The following is an 11,823-nucleotide window of genomic DNA, read 5'->3' as shown; positions in this document are numbered from 1 at the left end:
TAATCTCTCCCACTCTAGGTTCACATGCCACCCCTAATCCCACTTGAAGCAGCTGTGAGAAACCCTGCCCGTTATCTTTCTGTAAGACCCTGTAAAATTTTTGCTGCTCCAACACTTCAACACTATTTTGTTTTAGTCTTCTTATTAATATAAGGAGACAGGAATATCAGACCTCTGATCCCAAGCCTGCATGTATACATCCAGATGGTGTGAAGCAACTGAAGAATCATAAAAGAAGTGAAGTTGGCCAGTTCCTGCCTTAACTGGTGACATTACCTTGAGAAATTCCTTCTCCTGACTCAGAAGCTCCGTCACTGAGCACGTTATGACCCCCCATCCCTGCCCATGAGAGAAAAACACCCTTTGACTGTAATTTTCCACTACCTACCCAAATCCTATAAAATGGCCCCACCCCATCTCCCTTTGCTGACTCTCTTTTTGGACTCAGTCCATCTGCATCCAGGTGATTAAAAAGATTTATTGCTCACACAAAGCCTGTTTGGTGGTCTCTTCACACAGAAACACATGACATGAGTTACTATGGGGAAGAATCTGTGTGCCTATCTTCCTGTTTTCAGTGATGATATGCTGAAAGAATGGTGTAGGAATAGAAATATTCTGTTTATCAGTGCTAAGTCTTTTTCATTAAACACGGCAGAGATCTATTCATTTTTGCTCTCTAAACTTGGAAAAGTTAATTTATCCAAATCTTTATTTTTTCCTAACTAGACTGTTCATCTTATTACTAAGCTGAAGGAATGTATTGCAAGTTATATGTTACTATCATTCCGAGTACGAAAGAGCTACTTTGAATTTGAACATGTAAGAGCATTCAACATAGTACCTGGCACAGTAGAACAGGGCATTAACAGGACACTGGAATTGATCCTCAAATTATTTAAGCTGATTGATTAACTGCAAACAATCTAATTAATATTATCTACTATTACTCATATATATCTATTTTTAGCTAAGAGTTAGGTCCTTGTTAGCATTGAAATTTTAACTGAATTTCAGTTGAACCTTAAGAAATGTTAACCATGACCTTAAAATAACTGCTATGTTCTAAAATTTGAAGTCATATTCCCAATATTCCTCTTGCCTAGATTAAAAATTGTTGAAGGTCTTCTTTCACTATCAAAGTTCAAAGATACACCACAGCATACAAATCAATATATTTAAAAACTATTTATCACGTCCAAAGTAATAAAAGAGATCCCAGTTCAAGTTGACAAAACACAAACTGGATTTAAAGTACTGTATTAAAAAAGAAAACAAAATGAAAATAAGTTTGTTTAGGGCAATTAAAGTAAATGTTTCATTTTTAAAGCCACGACACTAAAAAGAATGAAAAACACCTGTAGGATAATTTTTTTATATATTTTTTTCATTCTAAGGATCTTGTGCTTTTCAGAGAAAGATAGCTTTCTGGTAAAAATTCATGCACAAAACACTTACCTGTACTTGACAAGAGGTTTCAGAGCCTAATCAGCCATTTGGTGACTATAAATCCACTAATGTTACATATCAACAATTTCCCACTACTTCTTTTAAGTTATGTCTCATTTACCTTCCTCCTTAAGAACTGCATAAACTTGTTTTAAATATTTTATATACTTGTCATAAACTAGAGTTTGCTAAGAGTACAGGTACTCTGGTTAATGATCAAAATGGTGTGCCCAGAGGAAAAGCAAGCACTCTTAAATATGAATGCAATCCTTATTAACACAAACTGAGACATTTTAATAAAATGTTAGCCCAAAAAACATCTCATTCTATAAAGATTAAACCATTTCCAAATCACAGTGAAAGGAACTTGAGTAATGAACAAATTTTGTTTACTATGTGCCTTAGAGACATCTCACTAAAATTTGGGTATCTGACACAATAGAATAACATTTGCAGAACGTAATATTGTAGGGACAGTACTCAGATTGATTGTTACAAACTATTAAATGGTTACATCTTAATTATTTATACAGAACATTGGTCCAATAACATAAAAATAGAGAAAAGCATCTAGAAATTTATCTCTTTCAATGTTTGGAGATAAAACAGTTAACCATCTTTTCCATTATTTTCTGCAGTAAGTCCTTGTTCACAATGAAAGCTGATGGCAATTAAATTCAGGAATTTTCCTCAGCTACTGTATGAAGAGAATGTTGAAGCCCATTACTATACAGCACACTGCAACATAAGGAATCTTCCATTCACCAATTCTGACACACTTCCAAAATATACCCAACAATTCAGTTTCATTTCTGTCCACGAGGCTGGGTGCCAATGATCGAATATAAACACAGGTACATATAAGCAGCAAGATTATGGTCAGTAGACTCTGAAAATTGAAAATAGCAGACATAGTGAGGATGGCAATGCCACAGCCAAGTCACCCTTCCGGGCCCCAGGTGGCTTAAAAACCTTTTAAATATACACACACATACACATACATATACATAAAAACACAAACATTCTATAGTATTACTTCAGTACTTTGAACATGAGATAATAAAAAACTCCCCAGCTTGCAAATTACAAAAATTCTGTTAGCACTAAATTGTGGTTTTTATATTAGTAGAAAAGCAAGAGCAGATTAAAAGCTGGCAGAAAATGAAATAAAACAAAAAAAAGAGAGAATATGAATTCTGTAGTTTGCAAGTCAATCATAGGGCTGTTTTTCCTTAATGTAAATGTGCATAAAAACCATATTACTTCTATTTTACATATACTATAGCAAGCTGTGGTGCCACAAACCTACAGAGTGCTTGAAAAAAGATTATTCTCTTTGTTTTTGTCTTTTTCTTAGATTATTTGTTTTACACATTTTTTTCTTTCTTCAAAGGGAGCACTGAGCTGCGCCCTAGTGTTTCTGTGTGGTGGACTGATACGCTGCTTGTAGTCAGGACCTCATAGTGTGTCACCACTGATTCATTTCACCTGCTTACACAAATCCCATGAAAAGTCTATAACCTTTGAGAGGGCTCAAGACACTAGGTGATCAGCCCTTATACTCATTTTCTGGATGAACCATTTGTACAACAAAATTTTTTGGGGGATTACCTTGTGTGGTTGCTGCACATCATGGGAGATCAACCCCCCAGCCAGTCCCACGAAGTCTCCTGTCACTCAGGGGTGTCTTTCAGCTGGGAGGCACAAATGCCCTTTTCCTTTGGAGCTGAGAAATCTCAGACTCTGCTTCACCTACGTAAACAGCAGTCCATTTCCTCACGCAAATGTGCACAAACTGAATTAAGATTAATTCTGGGAAAAAAAAGAGAGAAAACACTTTAAAATGCATCTCGGAACTAGAATTAGAACCCTAAAACAACAGCTTTCTAGGAGAAAACCCAGCTTGAATAAATCCAGAACTGTCAACCAAAACAGAGATCTCGGGCCCAGGAGGACTTACCATCTCCACTGGAGGAGAAGCTTGAAGTTGCATAGGCTCTAATGGGTCCTGCTGGTGCCTTAGCTCTAAGTTTGGGTAACTCCTTTCGGGTTCTAAGTCTTCTCTGAGGCCCCACATATTGAGGCACAAAATTATATTCAATGACAAGTGTCAAACTGTAAAATATTTTGAAGAGATTTATTCTGAGCCAAATATGAGTGACCATGGCCCATGACGCACCCTCCAGCAGACACTGAGAACATGTTCACAAGGTGGTCTGGATGGCGCTGCTTTTTTTTTTTTTTTTTTGTATTTTAGGGAGGCATGAGACATCGATCAAATATATTTCAGAAATACATCAGTTTGGTCCAGAAAGGTGGGACAAGACAACTCACGGGAGAAGTAGCTTCAAGTTTATACATTAATTTAAACATATTCTGGTTGACAATTGAATGAGTTTGTCTAAAGACCTGGGATGATAAAAAGGAAATATTCAAGCTAAGCTAAAATATTGTGGAGACCAATGTTCTTTTGAAGTTTTATAGGGGCTGCCTTTAGAAAAATGACAAATGCTTCCTATTAAGGACTTTAAAATGTGCTAAACTATAGTTTAACTCTTCAGGATTGGCAGGGCCTGAAGAAAAAGATCTAGCCATGTTAATAGGGACTCTTTTCAGACACAAATTTGTCCCCACAAAGGACAGCTTTGCAAGACCATTTCAAAATATTGGAAATACACATGTTTTGACTAAAATAGTTTGACTTCCTTTTCATTACATAATGTTATCCCAGAATTGGATTGGAAGGTAAGACACAGTATATAGGGTTAAATAAAATCCATCTGTTTAGAATTTATGGTTTGTAGGGGATGGCTACCCAGACCCCTTAGATAGGAATTTAGGCAAATTTTAAAAATCAGATCTTAGTCTTCGCATTTGGCAGAAAATATTATGCTATATTTTATTTTTCTTATTAGATGTCATTTGCTACTTTGGCAAAGTATTGTTTTCTGAGTGTTTTTATTCTGAAATGTGTTGAATTTTGCAAAATGAGATATTTTCTGTCTATTGAGCTGATCCTGTGACTTTTGTCTAGTATTCTATTGATGTGATATATTCCATTGATTTTTATATGTTGAATCCATTCTTGTTGCTGGAATAAATCTTAGTTCATTGCTGTGTATTATCCTTTTAATATATTGGTGGGTTTGGAGAGAAGGGAGAGAGAGGGGAGAGAGAGAGGGGGAAGAGCAAGTAAGAAGAATTCCTCCTCTTACTTTCAGGAATGTCCTTCTCTCTGTGGATTATCTGTTCTTTTACCACTTTACTTTCCTAAGAAATTTGGTCTTACTTTGCACTGCGGATTCACTATGATCTATTTCTTGATCAAGATCCAAGAACCCTCACTTGGGGTCTGGATTGGCACCCCATTTCTGAAACTTATTTCTGGTGACTACAGAAGGGACTCTGGTGCACAAACTCTGACCTAATGGCTACCTTTGGATAAGTGTTGGGGTCTTGTAACATATTTCTGGAGACCACAGAAGGGACTACAGTGAGAAAACTACCGACTTTGGGTAAGTGATGGGTTCCTATAATGTATTTCTGGTGAACCAGGGATGACACTGAAGAGACTACCTGACCCAAAGGAAAAATCATCTGTGTGCAACAATTGGCTGACTTCAGGTAAGAGGAGTGCATATACCTTGGTAAAGAATGGGATTGGGTTAGAGGCCCAACTCATGGGAGCTACAGTATCCTAAGATAGAGTAGGTTAGAGGTCCTTCTTAATAAAAGGCAAGAGGCTTGGTGTGGTGACTCACAACTGTAATCCCAGAACTTTTGAAGGGTGAGGCAGGTGGATCATGAGGTCAGGAGATGAAGACCATCCTAGCCAATATGGTGAAACCCCATCTCTTCTAAAATATAAAAAAATTAGCTGGGCATGTTGGTGCACACTGTATTCCCAGGGACTTGGGAGGCTGAGGCAGGGGGATCACTTGAACCCGGGAGGTAGATGTTGCAGTGAGCTGAGATCTTGCCACTGCTCTCCAGCCTGGTCACAGAGTGAGACTCCATAAAAACAAAAACAAACAAACAAAAACAATAAAAAGTCAAAGACCCTTGACTGATCTTGGGTTAGAGGCCTGATTTAGAAGGGTTAAAGTTTCTTCTAAGATTTATGTGGTTAGAGACCGCTCTGAGTAAAGTTACCCTTAGCTAACAATGGGTTTGGCACACACGGCAAGCTATGCTGTTTGTATTAATCAGCTTTATCTTATTTACTCAATGAATACATTTCTTGGTTGCTGTCTCTCTTTCACTGTCATTTTCAGGAGACTCTTTAACTGGTCTTAGGGCTTTTAACTTACTCTTTCCCTGTGCACATCTCAATTTTCATCTATTTGCTTATAAAAGACTGGGAACAAAAAGCATTGAAGCTATTGTCTCTAAAATTGTTGATTTAGATTCGGTGTTTAACGGCTATAAGAAATAGGGTTAAGTAGATATGGTTATGTTTTGTTGCCACCATTCAGACCATCAAGAACAACTAGGATGGAAATAAGGGGTCTTTCCTCCTTGATGTTTTGTTTCATTTTGCACACTAAAAAAAAACACTTCTTTCTCGAACTTCAGCAAACCAGCTTTGTTTGTCTGCTATTGCTCAGGGCCTGCTTGCTCTGGTCATTCCCATCTAAATCCTCTTTATTTCCTTTGCTTTAATTTGATATTTTTGTGGAAGTCCATATTGTGATTTACCTAAGATTCATGGCTTGTTTCACTTACATTATTTGGATAATGTGAATAAGAGAATTCAATTTTCAGCAGGGATTCCCTCATTAATGCAGCTGGTCTTAAAAACGTCTCCTTAATTTTAGTGGCCAGGCTTGAATGCTGAGACTAGTTTAAGCTGAACGGGCTTAAGAGGAGAAAACTGGTGTTTCTATGTAATACCATTTGGTCTCTGTATTATTCCAAAAAACAAGAGAAATAGCCTTTTACTGGAACTACAGCTATAATAGTATACTTCAACTCAATTTAATTTGTAAGTGGGAGATAAAAATACCATATGTTCAAGCATTTTTTGCTGCTCAGTCAGGATAAAACTCTGCATGTTTGATGAGAGAAAAATAGGAAAAAGAGCTAAACATACTAGATGACCCTTTAATGCAAACCCTCTCCTTCTGGTTCAGTGGGCATTTTTGGGTGGAGCAGAGCTTCCTTCTGTCAGCTCTGAATGTTCAGGTGTATTGGCCCTTTCCCTCTCTAGTCCACTTGAAAGTTCTATAGGACCACTTAATCTATTCTAGTCCCCCTCTGTGCCTACCATGCCCTGAGGAACTTAGGCCAGCAAGTACTACTTATAGTGGAGCCTCCTGTTTACCTTTAAAGTGAAATCTTTCTCCACTCAGAGGGGTGGCAAATAGGGAAGAAGTCACTGTGAAAGTGCATGTTCTCTTTTCTATGTCTGCTTTTGGCCCTACATAAAGAGAAAATCATTTTTTCTGAAGATCTAGGAAAATTTACAGATATTGGGAAATTAACTCTAACCTATAGTTTAACTAGGCAGGATCTGCATGTTTTGTTGTCTGTGTGTTGTACAGTGGAAGAGAAACAATGCATTTTGGGGGTAGATAGGTCCATGCACATGAAGTATTGGGTTAAAACCAAAATCATAATATATGTCAGGCAGGAGGTATAGCCATTTGAGATCAAGATTCAGAGAGGAACTATCAAAGGAGCAGTGAGGACTTGGGGATGAGAGATGATACGGTCAGTTGTTTATTGAGAGGAATGAAGAAATGTACAAAAAAGCCTTTTAACTGTGAAAAGGTTAAGGAAGTTTCTCAGCACAAATGTGAGAATCCAGATTTGTTTCAAGGGCTTTTAATTGAGACAATCAGGTAATATACTAACACTGATCCTGACTCAAGGGAAGGACAAAAGCTTTTTGGAGTGCATTTTGTAACCCAGTCTGCCCCTTACATCCATAGGAAACTACAAAAAGCAACTATGCATCCTCAAATTCCTATGTAACATCTTTTGGATATGGCATTTTTAGTTTTTAATAACAGGGAAAAAGCAGAGGAAGCAGAAAGAGCAATAAAGGCCTACCACAAAGTGTAGCTCAAAGCTGTAACCTTAAGCTTACCATCAATATGAGGTTGCCCTCCTGGCTCTTGGCCTGAACAAGTGAAGCTGAAAGTGGGAATTACAAAGCTCAGTGTCCAAGTCACCATGGCTTAGGCATGAATCAGTGTGCACACTGGAAGAAAACTGGCCATTGGAAGCGAGACACCCAGCATTCCAAAGGGAGCCATTGGCACACAAACCAGTGATGACCAAAATAGTCAGGCAAGCACAAGAGTTATGGGGTCTGAACACTTCTGTTACACCTCCCATTGGACAACTAGCCATGTCTCCAGAGGAACCTCAGGTAACACTTGATGTGGCAGGTAAGTTTGTTAACTTCTTTCTGGACTGCTTACTCAGTTTTCATTCATTGTAATGGACCTCTGTCACCCAAAATTGTATGGTCATGGAGATAGATGGCCAAACCTATAGAAGCAATTTTACCTATCCTCTAAACTATTCTTATGGACTTTGGTTTTCTCACATTATTTTCTTATTATGTCTGGATGCCACAGGGCAGTAGCAGCAACTGTTCTTTTAGTAGATGAAGCCAATAAACTGGTTTTAGGACACTATATGGAGGTTTTAACTTCACACCAAGTATAAGGAGTGCTAGAAGCTAAAGGACACCAGTGGATGACAGGGGGATGTTTATTGAAATATCAGGCTTTGTTACTAGAAATTCTTGATGAACTGTTAATACCAGGTGACAATCAGTGAAAAAAAGTTAAGCATTTGCATGACTGTACTCATTTGGGGAGAAATTCTATGTTTCAATTAACGTCTCAGCTTTTTACAGGAAAAGGCTTACTTAAAACAGTAAAGCGAGTAACTCAGACTTGTGAACATGTTCACTTTTACCAGTTGGGTTCAGGACTTTACGAAGTGATCTCAAAAGGAAATAGAGGTTTCTGAACTCCTACTAAAGGAGTAATTCCTAGATTTTGGTTGCCTAAAAACTTACAGAGAGATAATGCCCCATCGTTCATAATGACAATTACAAAAAACCTATCTTCATCTCCAGGAATTCCTTAGTACCAAAATTGTATTTAAACTTCTGGGAATAAAGATCTGGGTCCACTTATATCGATTTAATCCTGTCTCTTATGAAATCCCACAGGCTGATGGAACAAAAGAGACTGATCCCATTTATTCCTGTGAAGCAATCAGTGACTTCTGACTTCTGTTCAGAAGAAATGAAAGTGATGGGTAACATAAAGATATGGATTGGTATTCTACTTTTGGGTATAAACTGGAATCAAGCAGACAGTAACTTATTTACTGAGGGGGCACAGACTTTAGCATCTCTATATAACCAAAAAAACCATTAGGTATGAGGAGAATTGCTGCCATTCTCTACTGTTGTGTTGCCCTGGCATATTCAACCAGCCAACTTAAGTTTATAAGGATTTTATTATTATTGGGAAACCGGACATTATCAACATAGCCCCTCTTCTCCCATGTATCACAGCCACATGGGACTTAGGTCCTTCCCTTTCTATGAAGAGACAAGAAGGCACCTTTGTTTTTTTATTATTATTTTTTATTTTTCTTTTATTATTATACTTTAAGTTTTAGGGTACATGTGCACATTGTGCAGGTTAGTTACATACGTATACATGTGCCATGCTGGTGCGCTGTACCCACTAACTCGTAATCTAGCATTAGGTATATCTCCCAATGCTACCCCACCCCCTTCCCCCACCCCACAACAGTTCCCAGAGTGTGATGTTCCCCTTCCTGTGTCCATGTGATCTCATTGTTCAATTCCCACCTATGAGTGAGAATATGCGGTGTTTGGTTTTTTGTTCTTGTGATAGTTTACTGAGAATGATGATTTCCAATTTCATCCATGTCCCTACAAAGGACATGAACTCATCATTTTTTGTGGCTGCATAGTATTCCATGGTGTATATGTGCCACATTTTCTTAATCCAGTCTATCATTGTTGGACATTTGGATTGGTTCCAAGTCTTTGCTATTGTGAATAGTGCCGCAATAAACATACGTGTGCATGTGTCTTTATAGCAGCATGATTTATAGTCCTTTGGGTATATACCCAGTAATGGGATGGCTGGGTCAAATGGTATTTCCAGTTCTAGATCCCTGAAGAATCACCACATTGACTTCCACAATAGTTGAACTAGTTTACAGTCCCACCAACAGTGTAAAAGTGTTCCTATTTCTCCACATCCTCTCCAGCACCTGTTGTTTCCTGACTTCTTAATGATGGCCATTCTAACTGGTGTGAGATGGTATCTCATTGTGGTTTTGATTTGCATTTCTCTGATGGCCAGTGATGATGAGCATTTTTTCATGTGTTTTTTGGCTGCATAAATGTCTTCTTTTGAGAAATGTCTGTTCATGTCCTTTGTCCACTTTTTGATGGGGTTGTTTGTTTTTTTCTTGTAAATGTGTTTGAGTTCATTGTAGATTCTGGATATTAGCCCTTTGTCAGATGAGTAGGTTGCAAAAATTTTCTCCCATTTTGTAGGTTGCCTGTTCACTCTGATGGTAGTTTCTTTTGCTGTGCATAAGCTCTTTAGTTTAATTAGATCCCATTTGTCAATTTTGGCTTTTGTTGCCATTGCTTTTGGTGTTTTAGACATGAAGTCCTTGCCCATGCCTATGACCTGAATGGTAATGCCTAGGTTTTCTTCTAGAGTTTTTATGGTTTTAGGTCTAACGTTTAAGTCTTTAATCCATCTTGAATTGATTTTTGTATAAGGTGTAATGTAAGGAAGAGATCCAGTTTCAGCTTTCTACATATGGCTAGCTAGTTTTCCCAGCACCATTTATTAAACAGGGAATCCTTTCCCCATTGCTTGTTTTTCTCAGGTTTGTCAAAGATCAGATGCTTGTAGATGTGTGGTTATTAATTCTGAGGGCTCTGTTCTGTTCCATTGATCTATATGTCTGCTTTGGTACCAGTACCATGCTGTTTGGTTACTGTAGCCTTATAGTATAGTTTGAAGTCAGGTAGTGTGATGCCTCCAGCTTTGTTCTTTTGGCTTAGGATTGACTTGGTGATGCAGGCTCTTTTTTGGTTCCATATGAACTTTAAAGTAGTTTTTTCCAATTGTGTGAAGAAAGTCATTGGTAGCTTGATGGGGATGGCATTGAATCTATAAATTACCTTGGGCAGTATGGCCATTTTCATGATATTGATTCTTCCTACCCATGAGCATGGAATGTTCTTCCACTTGTTTGTATCCTCTTCTATTTCCTTGAGCAGTGGTTTGTAGTTCTCCTTGAAGAGGTCCTTCACATCCCTTGTAAGTTGGATTCCTAGGTATTTTATTCTCCTTGAAGCAATTCTGAATGGGAGTTCACTCATGATTTGGCTCTCTGTTTGTCTGTTGTTGGTGTATAGGAATGCTTTTGATTTTTGTACATTGATTTTGTATCCTGAGACTTTGCTGAAGTTGCTTATCTGCTTAAGGATATTTTGGACTGGGACAAAAGGGTTTTCTAGATGTACAATCATGTCATCTTCAAACAGGGACAATTTGACTTCCTCTTTTCCTAATTGAATACACTTTATTTCCTTCTCCTGCCTAATTTCCCTGGCCAGAGCTTCCAATACTATATTGAATAGGAGTAGTCAGAGAGGCCATCCCTCTCTTGTGCCAGTTTTCAAAGGGAATGCTTCCAGTTTTTGCCCATTCAGGATGATATTGGCTGTGGGTTTTTCATAGATAGCTCTTATTATTTCAAAATACATCCCATCAATACCTAATTTATTGAGAATTTTTAGCATGAAGCGTTGTTGAGTTTTTTCAAAGGCCTTTTCTGCATCTATTGAGATAATCATGTGGTTTTTGTCTTTGGCTCTGTTCATATGCTGGATTACATTTATTGATTTGCGTATATGGAACCAGTCTTGCATCCCAGAGATGAAGCCCATTTGATCATGTTGGATAAGCTTTTTGATGTGTTGCTGGATTCATTTTGCCAGTATTTTATTGAGGATTTTTGCATCAAAATTCATCAAGGATATTGGTCTAAAATTCTCTTTTTTGGTTGTTTCTCTGCCCAGCTTTGGTATCAGAATGATGCTGGCCTCATAAAATGAGTTAGGGAGGATTCCCTCTTTTTCTATTGATTGGAATAGTTTCAGAAGGAATGGTACCCATTCCTCCTTGTACCTCTGGTAGAATTCGGCTCTGAATCCATCTGGTCCTGGACTCTTTTCGGTTGGTAAGCTCCTGATTATTGCCACAATTTCAGATCCTGTTATTGGTCTATTCAGAGATTCAACTTCTTCCTTGTTTAGTCTTGGGAGAGTGTATGTGTCAAGGA

At 38.0% G+C, this 11,823-nt stretch overlaps 1 protein-coding gene across 1 annotated transcript; it reads right to left on the bottom strand.

Annotated features, from left to right (window-relative positions):
• Positions 1–2,143: 2,143 nt before the first annotated feature.
• LOC129395713 (protein kish-A-like) lies at positions 2,144–2,362 on the bottom strand. Its single transcript, XM_055107107.1, has one exon. It carries the CDS (start codon positions 2,360–2,362, stop codon positions 2,144–2,146), a length of 219 nt encoding a protein of 72 aa, XP_054963082.1.
• Positions 2,363–11,823: the final 9,461 nt, after the last annotated feature.

This window comes from Pan paniscus, chromosome Y, assembly GCF_029289425.2.
Source record: "Pan paniscus chromosome Y, NHGRI_mPanPan1-v2.0_pri, whole genome shotgun sequence".
Lineage (NCBI taxonomy): Eukaryota > Metazoa > Chordata > Mammalia > Primates > Hominidae > Pan > Pan paniscus.
Note: the sequence above shows the minus strand (reverse complement) of the source record. Positions and strands in the feature narration are given on the sequence as shown.